Raw genomic sequence first — 21936 nt, 5'->3', positions numbered from 1 at the left:
TGGTTCAATGGTTTAACTGGCTGCTCCAGTCTGCATGCCAAATATCCGCGGCCAGATTCTAACTCCAAGTTCTTATCCGATCCATCCATTGGAGTATAAATAAATAAATAAATGAATGAATGAATGATTGAAAGAAAGAAAGAAAGAAAGAAAGAAAGAAAGAAAGAAAGAAAGAAAGAAAGAAAGCATAGAAAAAAATTTATGAATAGGTAAATGAGGAATGTTGTATAAAGAGCTTGAGTGCTCAGGTAGAGTAGAAAAGCGCTATATAAGAACCAGTCCATTTACCATTGTTTTTCTTGACTGAATGTGGCAAAATGAGTTTGTGTGAATATGGCACAAACATGGGCTAATACGTGGAAAGTTACTGCTTAATGTAACTGGAGTTACAGTTTAGGTAAGTCTGACAGCTCAATAGGTTTTTTGACTAACAACAATGAGGTTTTAATGGCGCAGTAAAAGTTAGTAAAATCATTTTGAACTAACCGGAAGTCCATTTGCGCTCCTTTTCAAGTCCAGTTTGACCCTTTTTATTTATAATTCTGGCATGGGACAGTTTATATATACTAAAGTAGTCCCTTTTATGTCAACTCCTTATCGAACAAACCCCACAGTAAAGTGACAAGAGAAGAAAAGAAATTACAATAATGTAAATGCGCATGTATAACTACGTCAAATTCATCTGCGCTTTTATTGTGAAGGTAAGCAAACGGAAATAAAGGTTACATTGGCGAGAACGTTACAGTTCTGTCCCCCTACCTAAAATCGATAAGTGATTGGCTTACTTGATGGTTAAGATTTTGTGGGTGTAGTGCTGTCGTGTTCACAAAAGGTAAGCACACAGCCATGTCAAGTTGTAAAACGTGTGTGTATGTTTTTTCTCTCCTTATACAAGTGTCGTCGGTGCACATAACGGTAGCTTTGTAACGTTAGTCGTCGTTACAGTGATGCCTTTGTCTAGGCTTTAACCCACCAGGTAACGTTAAGGCTAACCGTTAACTGTAGCTAAGGCTAGCTGCTCCGAGGTGCGTACCTGTCCACGCTGAGTGACAGACACTCAGGTGTGTGGACAGCTGCCGTTCTGCATGCTAGGCTGCTGATGTGTGCACGCTGGACGGCAGCCTGTGCGCAGCTGCTGGGGAGCATTAAGGGAGAGCTGTTAACATTCTTGGCGAGTCAGACCTCCAGACATACCAGCATCATTGCCGCGCACTAAGCGAAATGTCATTCGAGGTGAAAGCAGTGAGCTGCAGCATTTAACAACGTAAAATAAGGTACTTAAAACCTACTAGGAGAGCAGAGGGTTTGTTTATTTTTATTTTATTTTTTAAACACCTTCATTTTCCTAGTTCTCCTCTCCCGAAAGTATATGTTAAATACCTTTAAATTCATCATTTAAGGCTCCAACGTGCCTTTTTGGTCCTCCTTCCACTGTACACAGTGCCAATAGTATATTTTTTATTACAGTTATTGACATTTCTGCGTTAGGCCTATTGTTTGATATCACATATGTATGAGGATCACTGCTGTTTACTCTGTAAATGGGTACAGTTAGTTTAAGAGGCAGACTAAGCTTTCTACTACTACTGCTTTTCTACAGGGATATAGCAGCCAAAAATCTGCATTACATTTACTGAGAGCAGTGGCCAGTGTTCACCTATGGTGCTGCATAAATCCTACTTTGGCTGTTTCACAAAGAGGAATGAATGACAACAATAATACTGATCATTTGGTACTTTGTCATTTTACACATTAGCGTTGGTACAAGAATTAACAGTTGAGCATCCTCACTTTCTGTACATTAAAGAATACTCCTGTATAATGTAAAAATGTCATGTATAATATAAAAGTAAACATAAGAAGACAAAATGTGTGTATTTCAGAATCCACACTTTAAATGGATATGTATGTATTAAATAAAATGTAAGCTATGGGCTATATTGACTTGGGGTACAGTGATGCGGTATTTTAGAGATGGGTTTGGATTCTACAGGCTGGTTTGCATGTTCTGCCTGCAACTGTGTGGGCTTCTTCTGGGTACACAGTCTACACGCAGTCGTTGGTTTTAAATGGGTGTGAATGTCAGTTAGATGATGGGTATCAAGTACACCCTACGTGAACATACACTCACTAACCTCTTTATTACATAAAACTAATATAACATATAACTAATATACAATCAGCAAATCACATGGGACTGCAGTTTATTCAATAATGCAAAGATCAAGTAGATGTAATCAGGATGACCAGCTGAAGTTCAAACCGTGCATCAGAATTGGGTGAAAAAAGGTGATTTAATTACTTTGAACATGGTATGTTTGTTGGTGCAAGACTGGCTGTTTCAGAAACTGCTGATCTACTGGGATTTACCCAACCATCTTTAGGGATTTACAGAGAATGATCCGAAAAAGGAAAAATATCCAGTGCGGGCAATTCTCTGGATAAAAATGCCTCGTTGATGCCAGAGGGTAGAGGAGAATAGCTTTGAGCTGATAGGAAGGGAAAGATAACTCAAATAACCACTCATTACAACCAAGGTATGCAGAAGATCATCTCTGAATGCAAATCACGTTGAACCTTGTCAAATCACCATGCCTTATATTCATGGTTAAGCCTGATTGTGGTGTTGTAATGAGGCCGGTGATATTTTCTTGACCCACTTCAACCCCTTCTTAAACTGAGCATCGCCTAAATACCACAACCTACCTGAGTAATGTTTCTGACCATGTCCATCCCTTTATGACCATAGTGCATCCATCTTCTGATGCCTGCTTCCAGCAGGATAATGTGCAATGTCACAAAACCGGTTTCTTGAAAATGACAGTGCACTGAAATGGTCGCCACAGTCACCAGATCTTGATTGAATAAAGGACCTTTGCGATGTGGTAGAACGGCATATTGGTATTATGGATATACAGCCCATAAATCTGCAGCAACTATGTGATGCTATCATGTCAATATGGGCCAAAATCTCAGAGGAATGTTTCCAGCACATTGTTAGATCGACGTCACAAAGAATTATTGTATTTCTGAAGGCAAAAGGGAGGCCAGCCTAGTACTAGCGAGATGTACCTAATAAAGTGCCTGTTGAGTGCATGTGTAAAGGAAAAAATGTGGGTTTGAGGAAGAACTTTGAGTTGGGAATAAGATTAGTAACTACTAACTGAACTACTGTAACTAATACTAATAACTATTGCTGAACCCCCGCGGAGTGACAGTGGATCATTTCAGTGGGAGTCTCTCATGCTCCCCATTCTCATACTCATTTAAGCTTTACTTGCTTAGATTTTTAATCATTTTCATAACTATTAGTCATACAGTGTGGTTGTGTGTACAACAAAGGGTTTGCGGAAATTGTTTTCACTGACGTTCTTGATTTTACTGAGACTCCTTTAACTAAATACTTAATTGCTTTTACTATAACGAGAAGTAACATCATTTATTGCTAGTTTTTCAAAGTGAAAGTGTATGCCAGAATACTTGAGAAACCTGCATTTTCTTGTTAAATCAAGAAAACGAGAGCCACACTGTATGCTTCGAGCCTGATTTCTTTGTTTATTTTCTGCCCTTTTCATGCCATTTGCAGTACATGTTGCGCTTAAGGATGAGAGGATCTGTCAAGAAGGGGAAGAGACCAGTTCTAAACCTTAAGGCAACTTTATGTTTAATACATGAAATCATCTTAGTGAGATTTTGAGACCACGTTATCTGTAGGTATAGGAAATCACACGTCAAATTGTTATTTTATGTTCATCCCTTTTGACTCCAAGGAAAGTCACAGCAGCACCGCCGTGAACAGCTGGCAAATCTTTTGACTTCATAATATCAGTTTATAATTTTCATGAGTGACAATCTAATCATCTGCTTCTGATACAGTACAACTGAGTATAGCTCTGTTATTTCTGTGCATTATTTCCCAAATGCTGTTACTTAATTGGACTTTGTCTTCTCAGGGGTTCGTCATGGCCTTGAAAAGGAGAAGGGCGACGTCTCCCTCTAGCAGTGTGAGTGGAGGAGATTTTGACGATAGCCAGGCTTCATCGTTAGTGCCTTCATTTGGGAGAAAGAGGAGAAGGACCTCAAACATTCCTACTGTGGATCCTGTAATTTTACAAATTTCAGTTACCATTTCTTAAAAAATGAACTGTGAGAATTATAGTGCCACACTGACCGTAAGTATTTAATGATGAAAAGGGTGTGGGTGTTTTTAAGTGTTTAAATTTTGCCTTACAGATCGCTGTATGCCACGAACTATACAACACAATCAGAGATTACAAGGATGACCAGGGGAGGATGTTGTGTGAGCTCTTCATTAGAGCCCCGAAAAGGAGGTGATGAGAGGGATGAGTGATCATTAGATATACTTACATTATTAAAATCCTATAATAGCAATCCCAAAATGTGAAGTTGAATACAAACATTACAAAAAAAGTCTAATTTTCCTACAGGAATCAGCCAGACTATTACCATGTGGTGTCTCAGCCTATTGACATGATGAAGATCCAGCAAAAATTAAAGATGGAGGAGTACGATGATGTTGAACAACTAACTAGTGACTTTCAACTTTTATTCAACAATGCAAAGACTTATTATAAGGTAACAAATAGATATTTCTACTCTAAATGGTTTAACATATTTGTAAAGGAAGTGTAAGGTCCAGAGTATGAACATAAAATTAATTTGTCTTGCCCTAATGTAGTCGGACAGTCCAGAATACAGAGCAGCCTGCAAACTGTGGGACCTTTACCTGCGCACCAAAAATGAGTTTGTTCAGCGAGGGGAATATGATGAAGATGATGAAGATGGATATGATGCACAAGACAACCCTGGAGGATCTACCGAAGATGAGGTGCATTTTAGGGATACATTGTTATTCTTCAGTATAAGCCATCTACTGGCCAGAATCAGCATTGAATCATCTCTCTGTATTTTGTTAGTAATCAGCAAAGCTAACCCTCAGTTGCATTTTTACTACAGCTCTAGTTAGTGTAGTTTTGATCAAAGCTAAAAATTATGTTAGCCATATTAGCCCTGCAACAACTGGAGTGTCCCATTCTTTGCACTATTCCACACTTGCATATGTATGAAGTATTTCACTGGGTTTTCAGTTTTCCATGGGATTGGCAAACAGAAAAGTTTGATTTGGGCTATTTGAAGTTTATACTCAGGTTATTTGATTTGCTTTACTTACCGTCACAGCTATTTTTAATATTTTACCAGCGCTAAACTCACCAAAAGACCAAAACCAAAAATCTACAAACATGAGGTTGCTGTGTTAAAATATGAGTCACACAAGCAAACTAAGCAATAAATGCAGCAACAGAGTAACAGGTCGTTGCTTTGTTTTCTGACTGCAGCCTACAGTTAAAATGATAATGATCAATTAATGCCATTGTGCTCTTTAAACAGCAAGATTTCTCCAGGGGTTAATTTGTTAATAAAGCTGATCACTTTTATGTGTAGTAATAATGAGAAAATTAATCATGAATTACAAATTTTTTTAATAGAAAGTGTGATTAAATTTTAATGCATTATGTAAACTTTATACCAAGATACTAACACTGATCTTAGCAGAAGAAGTAGCGACCGGATAGGACTTTAAATTTTTCTGAAGATATTGCAGTTGCAGTTCTGTCATGTGAAACATTTAGCTCATCTGTTTTAAGGACTTTTAAACTCAGTCCCAGCAGTAACAGATCTAAAAGCCATCTTTTACTGTGTCAGTAAAGAGAATACGGTCTACAGCTGACATGACTAAAGATGATACTGTATTTTGCTGCTTGACTCATGTAAATACTTGCATATCAGAGTGCACCTACCTGTTTGAAAGAAGTCCTTGAGCAGCTCCTTGATGCTGTGGTGTCGTACACTGAGCCCACTGGTCGCCTTGTCAGCGAGCTGTTCCAGAAGCTTCCCTCCAAAATGGTACGAGAACCTCGAGTATGACTTGTAAAATGAAACATAAAATACGTTTGTTTAGTTTGATTTGCAGTTTGCCCTTTTCATTTAGCAATACCCAGATTATTATGCCATCATTAAGGAACCAATAGATCTGAAAATCATCGCTCAAAAGATTCAGGTACGCTTATATTTTCCTGTTAAATTCTGATTTAGTGTTTTTAAATATTTTCTTAATGAAATGTCCAACCAATACTTTTGCTTTTAGTTGGGCCATTACAGGAGTGTCAATGCCATGGCTAAGGACATAGACTTGTTGGTCAAGAATGCCAAAACCTACAATGAGCCTGGATCACAGGTGTTTAAGGTCAGGGTGCATCTGAAAGCACGATACAGGCTATTGCTGGTGTCCAAGACACTAACTTGTGACTTGCTGTTGTCTTGCAGGATGCAAACACCATTAAAAAGATTTTTGCACAAAAGAAGTCAGAGATAGAACACGGAGAGCCAATCAAGTCCAGCATTCGTATCAGGTACTTAACACCTGGAATAATGTAGAGAGAAGTTGTGTTAACTGTGTGGTTTTGACTCGGCTCTTTAAATTTTTCTGTCTGTCTTTGCAAGGAATAGAAGATCTGCACAGGGAGACCGCCTCTCAGCTATCACCATGGCTCTTCAGTATGAAAGTGATGAGGAAGGCATACTCTCCGGTACATCATCATCTCATTGTTAAACTGTTGGATGTTGATTAAGTTGCTCTTTACGGTGTTGTAACAGAGATTAGCCATTAGCCATTTATCTCCTGTGTTTGACAGGGTCTGTCCACTATGATGAGGGAGAATCAGAGGCAGAGAGTATGACCTCTAACATGGACATGAGTAATCCCATCTTCCAGCTGTATGAAGCTGTGCGCGGTGCCAGGAACAGCCAGGGCCAGCTGATTTCTGAGCCTTTCCTGCAGCTACCGTCCAGGAAAGACTACCCAGACTACTACCACCAGATTAGTCAGCCCATCTGCCTTCATCAGATCAAGTATGACAGAACTGTGTTTTCATAGTGCTGTTTTCATGCTCTTAAACTTGTTTTTTTTTTTTTTTTGGCAAAATTATTTGTAGTTCAGAATTTAAAGAAATCAAGAAAGAAAACTTCATTTTCTTATATTGGCAAATATCAGCTCATTTTGTTCCTCATTTGTTCTTCAATGTTTTCATCAATGATTTGTTTTATTTTTTTTTTCACCTGCATCCTGTCTTTTTTATCTTATGTGGGAAAATGTGGCATCAAACACACTCACTGTACAGTTCAGTTTTCCTGTGCCCTCCTTCCCAAATGTGAGAGCCCATAATTCCCCACAGGAACAAGATGAAAAACAACGAGTATGAGAGTGTTGAGCACATCGACTCAGATCTGACATTGATGTTTGAGAATGCCAAGCGCTACAACGTTCCTCACTCTTCCATCTACAAGCGTGCTCTAAAACTTCAGCATATTCAGCAGGTCAGTGCCTGCCTGTTCCTTGTAGTTGTGCGTCTATGTTGGATTTGCTTGGACATTCTCTTTAAAAAAGAGCTCCTTTATGGATTATTAAAGATTACACCTTTCTGCCAGTTTTGTGGTGTTTTGTTTTGTTGGTTTTTTTTGTTAAAGAATTATTGTAACTCCGGATTGTTTTTATCACCTTTCACCTAGATGAAGAGAAAGGAGCTTTTACAGAGAGATGATGATGATGGCGACAGCATGCTCTCCTCTGCCACCTCTGACACCAGTAGCACAAAAAGAAAAAGGTGCACTTTGTCACGTACTTGTTGAATTCTCTAAAGTTGGTCATTTCTTGGGAAAGTGATACCTGTGTGACAGTTCTTTGGTGGTTTCTCTCTGGCTTCTAGTCACAAGAAGAATACGAAGAAAAACAGGATGAAAGCTCTCTTTGCTGCTGTGAATGAGGCGCGAGAAGCTGGCACTGGTCGCAGATTGTGTGACCTCTTCATGGTCAAGCCTTCGAAGAAGGACTATCCCGACTACTACAAAGTCATCCTGGAACCAATGGACCTGAGGACCATAGAGCACAATATCCGCTCAGACAAGTACCTTACCGAAGACTCAATGCTGGAAGATATGAAGCTGATGTTCCGCAATGCGCGACACTACAATGAGGAAGGCTCTCAGGTTTGATGCGCCTCCCTTTTTTTGATACATTTTAGAGATCCCAGTTATTTGTTCTATATTTTCTAAAGTTAAAGAAGCTGATTTGTTTCTTGTTCCTGAAGACAAGTCCTTCTTTCACTATTAGAGTAGATAGTATGACAAAAATTAAAAGCTCAAAGGTCTCCTTTGAGCTTTTAATTATTATCAATCATATACACACACCTATGAGCTTGAAGCTCAGACTTTATTTATTAAGACCAGATATCTTTGATATCATCATCTAAGCCATGCAGTTCTGTCAGCGGAGCCACTTCAAATCTTTTGTTTGCAAGGGGCAGCCAATCAAAGGAAAGTTGGCTTGTTTGACACAGAGATTGAACCTAGAGGGGGTCTACCCTGAACTTCTGTATCTGTAGGTTTACAACGATGCAGACGTCCTAGAGAAGATCATGAAAGACAAGCGCAAAGAGCTTGGCCCAGCAACTGATGATGATGACATGATGTCCCCAAAGTTGAAAATAAGTATGTCACTCAAGTAACATAATCAAACAATATATGCAAGTATGTAAATTTCTTATCTGTCAAGAATTAGAAATGTTCCTACTTCTGTTGCAGGAAAGAACAGCATTACTCTAAAGAAGTCAAAGTATTTAACACCTCTACAGCAGAAACTGCATGAACTGTACGAAGCTGTCAAGAACTACACTGATAAGCGGGGCCGTCGTCTCAGCACGATCTTCCTGCGGTTGCCTTCTCGTGCTGAGCTGCCTGACTATTACATTGCCATCAAGAAACCTGTGGACATGGAGAAGATCAGGAGCCACATGTTGGCTAACAAGTACCAGGATGTAGATGCTCTGGTTGAGGACTTGGTGCTCATGTTCAACAACGCCTGCACTTACAATGAGCCAGAGTCTCTGATTTACCGCGACGCTCTATTGCTGCACAGGGTGCTGTTAGAGACGAGGCGTGACCTGGAGGGAGGAGAGGATGCCCATGTCCCCGATGTGCCTCGCCTCATCCAGGAACTCATTCGCAGCCTCTTTGTTTCTGTGCTCGGCCACCAAGATGATGAGGGACGTTGTTACAGCGATTCACTCGCTGAGATCCCAGCTGTTGATCCCGCTAACCCAGAGAAGCCATCGCTCAATTTTGAGATTATCAGAAATAATGTGGATCGAGGCCATTACAAGAGGTTGGATGTATTTCAGGACCACATGTTTGAAGTGTTGGAGAAGGCCAGAAGACTGAATCGGTAAAGTATTGCTGAACATTGTACACAAAACCAAATCAGTGCTTATTATTAAAAGAAGCAGAAGTTAGTGTTACACCATTTGTTCATTACAGGACAGACTCAGAGATCTTTGAAGATGCTGTAGAGCTGCAGCAGTTCTTCATACGTATCAGAGATGAACTGTGTAAGAACGGAGAGATCTTGATGTCCCCAGCGCTCAGCTATACTTCTAAGCATCTGCATAGTGATGTCGAAAAGGAGAAGAAAGAGAAGCTCCCTAAGGAGTTTGAAGAAGACAAAATTAAGAGAGAAGAGGAGAAAATCGGTATTATGTCAAACATGTCAAACACTTTATGTATTAAAACTAAAAGTCCATAAAAAGTGCTATCATAGACTACCATGCATCTGTGCATATAGCCTTGTTTTGCTGAATATGTGGTGAATTCACAGAAGCAGAGAAGAGGGAGGATCCTGTTGGAGGATCATGGCAGTCGGGCCTACAGCGCACATACAGTCAGGACTGCAGCTTCAAGGACAGTATGTACCATGTGGGCGACTACGTGTACGTGGAGCCTGCGGAGCCTAACCTCCAGCCCCATATAATCTACATTGAGCGTCTTTGGCAAGACAACACCGGTCAGTCTCTTAACACTAACTAAATTGTTTTGTCATTAAAACAAAAAATCATATTGATATTTTCAGGCAGTAAAACTGAGTAAGTTTTTCTACCGCTTATACACACAGGGGAAAAGTGGCTGTATGGCTGCTGGTTCTATAGGCCAAATGAAACATTTCATCTGGCTACAAGGAAATTCCTGGAGAAGGAAGTTTTTAAGAGTGACTATTATAACAAAGCTCCTGTCAGCAAGATTATGGGAAAATGTGTGGTCATGTTTGTGAAGGTAATTCACTGCTTTTTTGTTCTTTTTAGATTAATAATAGGTTTTGTTTTATGGCCATTTTTTGTTTTGTTTATTGTTTTAAATGCGTTTTTCATTGAAGGAATACTTCAAGCTTCATCCTGAAGGCTTCAGAGCGGAGGATGTTTATGTCTGTGAGTCCCGTTACTCTGCCAAGTCCAAGTCCTTCAAAAAGATCAAGATGTGGACGATGCCCTTGAGCTCTGTCCGGTTTGTTCCCAGAGAGGTACCCCTTCCTGTAGTCCGTGTGGCATCCATTTTTGCCCAGAAACAAGAGGAGAAGCCACCAGAGATTGCAGATGAAAGCAAGATTACAAATGGTATAATAGACAAGGTAAATAGCGATTTGACTGCTTCTATAAAAACTGGTAGTGTGCATATAAGTCTCGCTGTCAGCAAAATGATTTGTGTCTGCAGGAAAGGGAAGATGTGCCATTGGATGTGACCAATGGGGAGCCAGGGTGTCAGTACTACGAGCAACTCTGCTACAACAACCTGTGGCTTAAAGTAGCAGACTTCGTTTACATCGCTTCTCATGGACTTGTGCCCCATCGAGTTGGCAGGTAGCGTAGCTGCTCCTGTGAAAGTTGCGTCAGCATTTCTGTTATGACAGACAAAACTTAGTATTATAATATATTATAATACTAATATTTTTGCTTAGTTATAAAGATGTGCTTAACAATTCAATTTTGCTTTTTCCAAACTGCCATTTGGAATATGCCTCATGCTTCCCTGCAGTTATAATAATTGAAACTCTATTGTTTGTATGCTGATCATAGTTAATCAAATGCTTAAAAAATAGCGTCTTTTATATTTTTTATTGAACAGGATTGAGAAAATGTGGATGCGCGATGGAGCGGGTTACTTTTTTGGTCCCATCTTTATTCATCCTGAAGAAACAGAGCACGAACCCACAAAGATGTTCTATAAGAAGGAAGTGTTCCTCAGCAACCTGGAGGAGACTTGTCCCATGACCTGCATCATAGGTACCCTAAACAGAACACCGTCAGCTTTGTGTACTACTTTATGATGATAACATTATCAGAAGAATCCTTAAAAGCATTAATCAAATCTGTTCTCATTTCACAGGAAAGTGTGTCGTGTCGTCCTTCAAAGACTATTTGTCATGTCGGCCGACTGAAGTGCCTGAAGAGAACGTTCTGCTCTGTGAGAGCCGCTACATTGAGAGTGAGAAGCAGATGAAGAAATTCAAAGGTCTGAAGCGCTTCTCACTCTCTGGGAAGGTGCTGGAAGATGAAATCTACTATTTTAGGTGAACAGTCTGTAGGCTATGTATGCCTATCATTGTTGGTTGGTGAAAAATCAAGACGTCTCAGCTATTAAGTGTTAAAGAGCTAAGTAATAAATGTTTTATTGGTCCAAACTGTTTTAAAGACTGGCATAGTTTGCATAGAGACAGCTGATCTTTTCATACTGGATGCTTTTCATTTCTGTGTGTGCTTTAATTTTCTACTGCCATCCGTGTATGTATTTGAGTTACTGAAAGGAGAACTTAAATCAATTAACAAGCTTTTCCTAACTGAAGAATTTATTTGGAAAAGAAGAATAAATTACACTGAATGTCTTGTACAGGAAGCTTATAGTACCCCAGAAGGAGCCATCCCCTCTGTTAGATAGGAAAATTGAGGAACTGGAAGCTAAGTTTGCTGACATGACTGATGAAGAGCTAGAGGATCTTGGGGATGATGATGGCGAGCTAGGGGACCAGACTCTTCCACAGATGCAGTCTTCCATGTCTAGTGACATGGATATCATGCCTTACACTCCTCCGCAGGTTAGTATGAAAGTAATTATTTTAAATAATTTTGAGCAATAATAACTGTGCGGTATTTTTACGGATTATTCCCCTTTGATTGGTTACAGTCCACACCAAAGTCCATAAAAGGGCTTTCAAAGAAGGAAGGCTCAAAGAGGAAGATCAACATGAGCGGTTACATACTGTTCAGCAGTGAGATGCGAGCGGTGATAAAAGCTCAGCACCCAGACTTTTCCTTTGGGGAGTTGAGCCGCCTTGTTGGCACAGAGTGGAGGAACCTGGACAGTTCCAGGAAAGCAGAGTATGAAGGTGAGTATTTTTATTTGATATTCCTATTCAGTTGATAGCATAGAGATTGATTGATGGATTGACTGATTGAATCTATCGATCCACTTATTTATGGCTCACGAATTGTGAATGATAAAGTTAACACCTTATACTTATATTTCTTGTGTTTCAGAGCGAGCAGCAAAAGTGGCTGAGCAACAGGAACGTGAGAGGGCCCAGCATCAGACGTCCCCTAGAGCAGGTACCCCAGTAGGGGCACTGATGGGGGTGGTGCCTCCCCCAACCCCCATGGGGATGCTAAATCCCAGCATGATGCCTGTGTCAGGTAACCCCTCATAGATGCAGATGGATCCCCAGTGCACACTACAAGACTGGAATAAGAAGCTTAACTGCTAGAATTACTCACATCTTCAATTTTTTGTTTTCATTTTGCTGTGATTTCCTTTTATATTGCCTCTAACATTATTTCACCTAATTCATAAACTTAAATTGTGCATAACACCCATTATGCATCACCCAGACACATAATAAAAATCGTAGAATCTGCATTTCAATTGGGTCATGGAGTGTCCTACACATGAAAGGGTGGTATACACCATTTAAGGGTTTATACGGTAAAATGAATGCTTGGCCATGCTGCACATACACTAAAACGATTTCATGCACATTTCCCATTTGTGTGACCTTTTCCATTCATTTATATATAGTAACATATAACTGCATGCCTGGTAGTGAATGCATGTTTGACTAATGCATGTTGCTGTTTTGTGTTACTACTGTTCCTTCCTAAGAAGGTAGGATGGGTGCATATAGGTCAGCTATGATGCCCCTGCAAGGACATGTTGAAGGCATGGTTAGTATGACTGGCATACCACCACATCACATGGGGGTGCCTGTCTTTCCCCAACATCTCCTGCGCGTTATGCCTGGGTTCCCTGGAATACCATACTTTGGTAAGAGTGCTGTCATAGCCACACCACCTGTCAAGCAGTTGCTTCCTGTCTACCAATCTGACTTGCTGGAGGGGCTACCTGTACCAATAGGCTGAGGTCCTTAAGTTGATGACTAGACAGCTGAGAGCGCATAGTCTCATCAAGGACTTGGGTATTTATGCAGCTCATTACCAACAGACCTGATGGTAATGTGTTAACATAACCTTGATTATGATGCTAATAAATCCACATGTGATCATCTTTTTAATGATTGGCATTTCTGAAATTGCTAAAAACACCGGTTAATTTCTAGTATTGTATTTTTAACATAGTATTTGGAATATAAACCAGTAGCACTTGGCTGGCTCCAATTTGTCATGGATTAATATCTTCACAGGTATCAATGGAGTAGGTGGACCTGGAGCAGGAAGTGTTCATGGATCTCAGGTAATCAGTTGGGCTCTGAAAAAGAAATCCCTTAAAACTGTATATAAGATTTGTGTCTAGGTATAGTTTGCAACCTTGATGCAGATGTGTGTTTTGGATATAAGCCTGGAAATCATCAGGTCATTGGTTTAAAGTTTACATCAAACAACTTCAATACAGAGTACCTGAAAAACTTCTTTAATGTTTGCACTTTATTTAGCTCCCTCCAAGAAAGTGTACCTTTATACCATTTGCATTTTTACACCTCAGAGTTTGTGGATCCGCTAAATCGTGAACGAGATGACGTAGGAGTTTGGAATTGATACCACAGGTATATCTACTAATAATTTTGGACAAGTTCGAATTCTGGTGACCTTGATCTTAAGGTCAGAGGTCAACCTTTCTGAAAATCTTGTAAATACAATAATTCAAGAAGGAAGTCACCTAGGTTTATCAAATTTATACCATACTTGCATCTACTAGGAGGGGTAGCAGTGGCAGCTGCCAATATTTTCTAGCTTTGTATACATGTCAGTACTGATGATGATCAAATGTAATGTGAATGTCCTTTTTATATTTTTTTCCTGCTTGTAAAACCCTTTCAACCTCCACATGTGATATTGGGCTGTATAAAGAAATTGAGTGGAATTGAGCTGAATTATAGTTTGAATCAGAGAAATAATGGAGTTCTTGCATTGTTATGTTTAGATGGGTTTGGTTGGCCCAGGACAGCAGGCTCCACCACCGTACCCTGGTCAGGCTCAGATGGGACAACCTGCACTGCAGCAGCCATCCACCCCAGTGTTTGTGTCCCCGCCTGCCAAAAATCAGCGGGTGCTCCACTCTGAGGCTTACCTGAGATACATCGAGGGCCTTACAGCAGAATCCTCAACTGTTAGCAAGTGGGACCAAGCTCTCTCAGGTTCATTTTATACTTCAATAGTTAGTCATTCAGCCTACATAGAAAGGTAGTTACAGTAGTAGAAATATCTCCACATACTGCGCGTATTTCTTATCCATGAATACCAATATTTTGTTTAATTGTACTTTTTTCATATTCATCTTTGATTTAATGTCTTTGCAATTTCAGTTCAAAAACAAGATGTGCGTTTGACAAAAGAGCAAGAGAGCAGACTGCCGTCCCACTGGCTGAAGAGTAAGGGCGCCCACAAGACAATGGCAGATGCACTTTGGCGACTACGTGACCTAATGCTGCGGGATACCCTGAACATCCGTCAGATGCACAACCTGTAGCATGCTCATACGGCGAGCCTCTGTTCCGAAACCTGTGAGACAGGATGAGGGTTAAGCTCACTAAAAAGTCTTTACTTTGTGTTGTCATAATAAAAAGAAATGTTTGCATTCATACAAGCTGCTTTCTGTGTTGATGCTGTTTTCTGTTTTACAGTTTAAATATGCTGTTCAAAGTGCATTATTGTTAATGACTGTCATTCTGTACTGAAGGATTTCACGCGTTCACAATTAAAATGTGAAGAGTTCAGCACGGCTGCATTCCTTGACTGATTTGGTATTTGTTTATGTCTGAGGACCATGACTTGAGAGGTCTACAGCAGCTGTCTGTATCCATTACATTTCAGTAACACATGCTGCACTCCTGCATTTTACACATTGCTCTGAATCATGTTTTCCTAATGGTCGTGTGGCTGAACTTATTCCAGACCTATTATTAGCCTAGAAAAAATGACTTCCTTTTTTCTATTTCTTCCAGTTGCCTTGCTTGGCCCTACTCTCTTGTATACTTTATCTTCCCTGTTCTACTGTGCGGCCACTTCTTTTTCATTTTCAACATGATTAGGAGGTTTTTTTCTTCCTATTTTACCAAGTGTCACCTCCACACATTGTTGTAGTACCTGTTTAGCCCCATGTGTGCCATTCCACCTCCCCCCTTACCAGTGTGCTGGTACCCAAATAAACTCAGTTACCCTCCCCCCACCCAGTCTTCACAGTAAATCTGGCTGGTTCTTTGAACTAAAGTGATGCACACTTTGACTTAGACAGCCAGAAATAGTATAATTCTGATCATTTATCAGTACTGACACTTGTGAGACTCGTGAGACGTCGGGTCCGCGCTTTGTGTTTACATCTTTGTGCGCAGTCCATTTACCTGCTCTCATTTGCTGTTTTAGTTGTTTGGTGGTTGTTGAAAAAGTTTTGTGAGCTTTAACCTGAGATTCTGACATTTCTGGCAAAATACATTTATATTTAAAAATCAATTCAGGATTTAATGAATCGATATTGTGTTATTCAAGCTAAAATCGATTTGAATCGGAAAATCATTTTTTTAAACCCACCCCTACATTTAATTTTTAGTAGGCACCTTTGAAAACATTCAAGGGCTCCTTACAAACAAATATGTGATATTTAGTTTGCATATTTGGATTATTCCAATGAATGATTAATATATTATGCTAAATCCATACAGATTTTTCAATTTGGATATCATAGAGTTAGTAAACCTCTATTAACATCTGTGAAATGAAATGAAACTGAATTAAAACAAACAAAACATAGATGACATTTTGTACCCTAGGCAACCACCAAGATCCCAGTGCCTATAGACATTGAGTAACACTCAGAAAATATGCTGGTAATTAGATAGTGTTAATAAATATCTTTTACTAAATATGAAAGTTTTTCTACATGTCTTAGCTTATATATGAACAAAATCATTATGAGTGAGAATCTCTTGAATGATGCCACTCAGACATCACTCATACTTGCTCTGTAAGCAGTTCCTGATGAATGGATGGATGGATCTATCTATCTATTTTTTGTCAGCAGATGCGATTTGAAGTGTCTGTGTGGTGCAGCTGGTCTGGTCTGTCTCTAGGCAGTCCAGGCTGCACCCACCTGTAAAAGGTGGAGGCTCACCAGGACATACACAGCTCACAAGCTCCTGGCTCTGTCCACTCCTCTGTAGAAGGGTTTCTCTGAGAGGGGAAGGGCAGTGAGGCACAGCTCCCCGTTCCCCAACACCCCCCACGAGGCCACCACTTCTTAGGGAAACCCTCTGCAGAGGAGTCATGAGAGCCAGGAAGTTGTGAGTTGTGTATGTCTACTCAGGCACCATTCATACCTGCTCTGTAAGCAGTCCCTTTCAGAAGGAGGGGGCACTGAGAGTTTAAAGGCTTTATTTTAAAAAAAAATGTGTATATAATGTTTATATAATGTCATTGAATATTTTAACTCCACTCGGTCCCGACAGGTGGCCACCCCTTCCTGAGCCTGGTTCTGTCGGAGGTTTCTCCCCGTTAAAAAGGAGTTTTTCCTCCCCACTGTTGCCAAGTGCTTGCTCATTGGCGATTTTGTTGTTTGTTTATGTGATATTTCATGTGACACTGAAGAACAACTCATTGATGCCCTGAAGGACAGACTTTTTGCATTACAAGTAGGCTACAGACAGCAACAAAGACTGTCTGTTAATTGCTTATGTGTGCTTTGTCATGTCAGAGTCTCTGTGTGAGGATTTGCTTTTTTGCATGTCTCAAGTAGAGTGACAGCTGATGAGCTCTTCAAGCTTCTTGACTGTTATCTTACAGAACATGACCTTCAATCGGACAACTGTGTGAGAATTTGCATGGATGGTGGACAAACTATGGCAGGGAAAAAGAAGGGGTTGCGCGCACTTATCAAAAAAGTCTCACCAAATGCGCAATGGACACGCTGCCTGGTACACAGAGAACCCCTCGCATCGAGGCAGATTAACCCCGAACTCAAGACTGTTTTAAGCAACGTTGTTGCTGTGGTGAATTTCATGAAAACAAGACCCCTCAGCGCACAACAGTTTACCGTACTTTGTGAAGACATTGGAGCTGAGCATGTAGCTGTTTTGTTTCACAGTGAGGCAAGGTGGCTTTAGTGAGGTAAAGTGTTGACACGAGTCTTTGAGCTCAGAGAGGAAATTCTGATGATTTTATAGGAGGAAGGCATGCATGAAGTTGCAAGCCAGTTTAATGATGAAGTCTTTCTGATGAAGCTGGCCTATCTCATCGATATACTTAAAAAGCTTAATGTGTCACAGGCTGGGTCTCCGACCCAGCACTCTGAGTTTTCTTTGTATTTTTTGATATGTTATTAGTTTTTGTGTTATTTCCTATTTTGCCTTTAGTTTAGGCAGTTATTGGTTATTGTTCCTGGGTTTTCTATGTTTTGGGGTTTGGTATTTATTCATCACGTATTAGGTCTGTTAAGTTGTGTTGTCATGTTTAGTTTTAGTATTTCCTGTTTTATTCTGACAATGTCATGTGTTCTCTGTTAATTGTATTTAGCTTTTCTCTCCTGGTCCTGTCATTAGGTTTATGGCTGTCAGCTGTTTCCCCATATGTTTCCACTTCCCCTGATCACCTCATGTCTGTATTTAAGCCTTTTGTTTTCTTCATGCCATTGTCGGGTCGTCTGTTTATTCTGCCCTAGTTCTAGCCTGGTTCTGTTTATTTTGACCTCGGTCTTAGTTATGGTTTTCATCTGTTATTCATCATTAGTCTTAGTCATAGTATTTGCTGGTTATTTTCCATCACAGTCATAGTTTAGGTTTTGGTCTCAGTACCGTTTAGTGTTTTGTTTCTTAGTGTTTTGTCAGTTTACTTTGGTTTCCTGGTTTACTCCTGCCGTCATCTAATAAAGGATCACTTTTCTGCTCAAACTTTCAACTACTCGTCATCATCTGCTTTTGGGTCCTGTTTCCACACACATCGGCGCACCCCGCCGTGACAGAACGACCCGACCAGTATGGACCCAGCGGATGCAGCTCTCGTCAAGTGTCTGGAGGAGACGGCTCGTATCCAAGCGATCCTCGACCGCATCTTTACAGCGCCCGATTTGAAGAGCAAGCTGGTGATGGTTAACGTTGCTGAAGCTATTATGGAGAGGGATCCCCGCCTTCTCCAGCTCCCGGACTCACCTGCCATAGTTGCTGCCTTTACCAGGATAAAGGAGATGCTGCAGGCCCAGGAACTGTCGAGTCAGGAAATGGCTTCCAGCACCCACCAGTCACAACAACCCCACAATCAGTCATCTCCATTGCTGCCTCCGGAACCTGAGTGTGTTCGTGTCGGTTCGCTGAGATTCGCCACAGCGTCACCACCTCTCAGCTCACCAGTTTCCACGCCCTCATCACAGTCTCGCCATACTCCTGCCACGGTCCAGCGCGAGGAAGCGCTGGACACCGTTGATTTAGATCACGACGAGCGTCAGTCGATATACTGTGCTCTATTGGAGGAGGAGCTCCGGTGGAAGCCATGGCTCATTCCGGAGCATGAGCCCTCTTTCCGGGGTTCTCGACTGGCTCTCGGGGGACCTCGGAGTTACCAGGGACTTCCGCCTATTGCACCGCCGTCTTCCACTTTCAAGAAAAAGCGGCGTGCGCGCCATCGACGCTCCACACCACGAACACAAGTGAGTGACTATATCTTGGCTCATGTTTTTTCTCCGGAGATTATTGGAACGGACACTGCCTTTCCGGGTCATGAGCCCGGCTATGATGAGACTGTTTTCACTGGAAATGCTAGCCATCAGGCTCAGCTAAGTTGCTGTGGGACTGCTATCCAGGCCGGTTTGGAGCCGGAGACGGAGGTGCAGCTTGTGCAGCCTATTTCAGTGTCAGCTGGAGGGCCCGGGGAGCCCGTCCGGCCTCACGTCTCGTTTGCTGGAGGTTTGGGAGAACCCAGCCAGTTTTATGCTTCGTCTGCTGGAGGTTCAGGAGAACCCAGCCAGCTTCATGTTTCGTCTGCTGGAGGGCCCGAGGGGCCCGTCCGGCCACCTTCTGCTTCATCACTTGCGGCTGCCGTATCGCCACCTGCAGGACCACCACCTGCTGCGCTACTGCCTGCTGCTTTTGCGACTAAGCCTGAGGACGACACCTCGCCTAGTTCTGCTATACCTCAGTCTGAGGACTTGTATAAACTCATTCCACCCACTTTAGACTGTGTGTGGCTTCAATTTACACAACCTCCTACCACGTCAGCTGGGGGGCCCGAGGAGCCCGCCCAGCCACCACCTGTGGTTGCAGCACCACCACCTGCGGCTCCCGTGCCGCCGCCTGCAGGACCACCACCTGCCGCGCTACCGCTTGCTGCTTCTGCGCCTCAACCTGAGGACGACGCCTCACCTGGTTCTGCCACACCTCAGTCTGAGAACTCATACAAACTCATGTCGCCCACTATAGACTGTGTGTGGCTGCAACTTACACAGCCTCCTGCCTCATCAGCTGGAGGGCCCAAGGAGCCCGTCCAGCCTCCTGCCTCGTCAGCTGGAGGGCCCAAGGAGCCCGTCCAGCCTCCTGCCGCAGCTTCATCATCCTCTCCTGCCGCAGCTTCATCATCCTCTCCTGCCGCAGCTTCATCATCCTCGCCAGCTTCGGCCTGTGCTTCGCCTGGTCCGGCCTTAGTCTCAGTTGCTGCCTCGCCTGGTCCGGCCCCTGCTGCTGCCTCGCCTGGTCCAGCCCCTGCTGCTGCCTCGCCTGGTCCGGCCTCGGCTTCTGCTTCTGGTTCGTCTGGTCCGGCTTCGGCCTGTGTTTCGCCTGACCCGGCTTCGGCCTCGGCGCCTGTGTCGCTATCGTCAGTTCCAGCCTTGGCTTTTGTTCTTGCTTCGCCTCCGCCTGGTCCAGCTTCGGCCTCAGTTTCTGTGTCAGCCTCGCCTGGTTCTGCGGTTGTGTTGCTATCGCCCAAGCCTCATTTTGCCCCTCGGGATCGCCGGCCGCTTTCCGGGCCGTCTGCTGGACATCATTGCCGTCCGGGTCGGCCCCCTGAACTTTTGATCTCTGGCCTGCTGTGCTCTCGGCCTCCGGGTCGGCCCCCGGAACTCATGGGTTTTGGCCTGCTGGACCGTTGGCCTCCTGGTCGGCCCCCTGACCTTTTGATCTCTGACCTGCTGTGCTCTCGACCTTCGGGTCGGCCCCCGGAACTCCGGGATTTTGGACTGCTGGACCGTTGGCCTCCTGGTCGGCCTCCCGAACTTTTGTCCTCTGTTTTGTTTTGCTGTCGACCTCCGGGGCGGCCGCCTGAACCGCTTCGCCATTCGCTCCTGTTCTGCCGGGTTCATGGTCGCCCTCCTGAAGCTGGGTCTCGGACTCTTGTGCCCTTGTTGTTTTTGGCCGGTGTGCTTCTGGTGCTTTGTTTTTGGTTTTGTTTCCACTCATAGGACAGAGCTGTGGACATTCTGCTTCTGTTTGCCATGCCCTATCTCTGTGAGATGGGGTTTTCTGCTGTTGTCTCACTGAAAACAAAGCATAGATCCAAGCTGAACATTAAACATGATTCGAGAGTGGCAGTATCAAGCCTGCAACCACGTTTTGAAAAGCTCTGCAGTGAAAAACAGGCACACTGCAGCTACTAAGAATGAAAAGTATTAAGCTCTTACTAAATTATATTTTTTCATCTCTGTTCGCAGGTTTCTGGATTTCCTTTTTAATAAGACTAAAACTGAACTTTATTTTTGCGTTCCTGGCAAAGTTCACATTCTGTGCATTCTGTGGTGCAGACTAATGAAGCAGTCTAGTGACAAAAGTCACAAATAGTTGTTTGAAATGAAAGTTGTTCATTTAAAACAAAAATTACTGAAGAATTCATTGTGAATGAGTTTGCTATCTAAATAAAGATGCAACTAGGATTTTCTGTCATTCGTTTGTTTGCATGGGGTGTGAAAACATTTCTTCCTGCCATGTGGGGAATGATGTAAAAGGTTTGAGAACCACTGATCTAAAGTATGACTAAAGTTCAGCCTGATTAATATAAATGTCACTGACGATTACGAATATTTTGGAAAACCAACATTTTTACCACTCAGTTGATGTCTTTCTGTTCAACAGCTCCTTTTCTAGACTTGTAAGAGTTTGATGTAATGTGGGGAGTGCTGGTCCCGACCCTCCAAGACAGTAAGAAGCAAGCAGAGGGAGAAAAACCATAAAATTATTTAGAAGCTGATTTAATCCTTAATGGCTGTGCAGCCGTTATAATTTACAACACAGAAGGTCAATGCAGACCTCATACATCCAAATTAGACAATCACATATAATATTAAAAACACCATCAACTACTGTGTCTGAATGTGTGGTATTGCCACTGTTTAGACCTAAAGAGATATGTGTTTTAAAAAAAGACCACCTAATTTAAATATAATCATTACATCCTTGTCAAAAGCTAACTTCTAATATATAACGTTTCTAATAAGCACAATGACCAAACATATGGCAGTGTTTATAGGCACAAACAGCAAAATGTTTCAACTGTGGAATTCAATTATTTGTTTGGAAGGATGAGCTAAATTACTTTATTTTCAACTATAAAGCCAATTTAGACT

General features: G+C 42.1%; 1 protein-coding gene across 4 annotated transcripts; it reads left to right on the top strand.

Moving 5' to 3' along the window:
- The first annotated feature begins 706 nt into the window (after window positions 1-706).
- Window positions 707-15121, top strand: LOC147330643 (protein polybromo-1-like). Of its 4 annotated transcripts, none has more exons than XM_086292363.1 (30): window positions 707-832; window positions 3954-4004; window positions 4234-4331; window positions 4449-4596; window positions 4700-4849; window positions 5809-5925; window positions 6011-6079; window positions 6167-6265; window positions 6346-6431; window positions 6523-6608; window positions 6714-6930; window positions 7254-7395; window positions 7588-7682; window positions 7785-8064; window positions 8460-8565; window positions 8659-9298; window positions 9391-9602; window positions 9728-9913; window positions 10022-10179; window positions 10280-10531; window positions 10615-10760; window positions 11026-11183; window positions 11287-11470; window positions 11791-11992; window positions 12082-12283; window positions 12435-12587; window positions 13054-13215; window positions 13592-13641; window positions 14329-14542; window positions 14711-15121. In XM_086292363.1, exons 2-30 carry the CDS (start codon window positions 3963-3965, stop codon window positions 14872-14874), a joined length of 4818 nt encoding a protein of 1605 aa, XP_086148489.1. In that variant the 5' UTR covers window positions 707-832; window positions 3954-3962; the 3' UTR covers window positions 14875-15121. The 4 variants fall into 4 exon arrangements, with proteins under 4 accessions (XP_086148489.1, XP_086148488.1, XP_086148487.1 ...); XM_086292362.1 differs by having other exon boundaries at window positions 3954-4103; window positions 13057-13215; XM_086292361.1 differs by having other exon boundaries at window positions 3954-4103.
- Window positions 15122-21936: the final 6815 nt, after the last annotated feature.

This window comes from Aulonocara sp. 'chitande type north' Nkhata Bay, linkage group LG5 (genome assembly GCF_057382095.1).
Source record: "Aulonocara sp. 'chitande type north' Nkhata Bay isolate Kocher_YH1m ecotype deep benthic linkage group LG5, A_spYH_male_GT1.1, whole genome shotgun sequence".
NCBI classification, from domain to species: domain Eukaryota; kingdom Metazoa; phylum Chordata; class Actinopteri; order Cichliformes; family Cichlidae; genus Aulonocara; species Aulonocara sp. 'chitande type north' Nkhata Bay.
The sequence above is the reverse complement of the archived record's forward strand: the minus strand, read 5'-3'. Positions and strand labels throughout refer to the sequence as shown.

What these genes read in the sequence shown, in the direction of transcription:
- LOC147330643 (XM_086292361.1), top strand. Translation starts at nt 3,963, where the DNA reads ATGGCCTTGAAAAGGAGAAGGGCGACGTCTCCCTCTAGCAGTGTGAGT. An exon ending in AAGGCCAGAAGACTGAATCG is followed by an intron (nt 9,299 to 9,390) that starts GTAAAGTATTGC and finishes TGTTCATTACAG; the next exon opens with GACAGACTCAGAGATCTTTG. An exon ending in TGCCTTACACTCCTCCGCAG is followed by an intron (nt 11,993 to 12,081) that starts GTTAGTATGAAA and finishes GATTGGTTACAG; the next exon opens with TCCACACCAAAGTCCATAAA.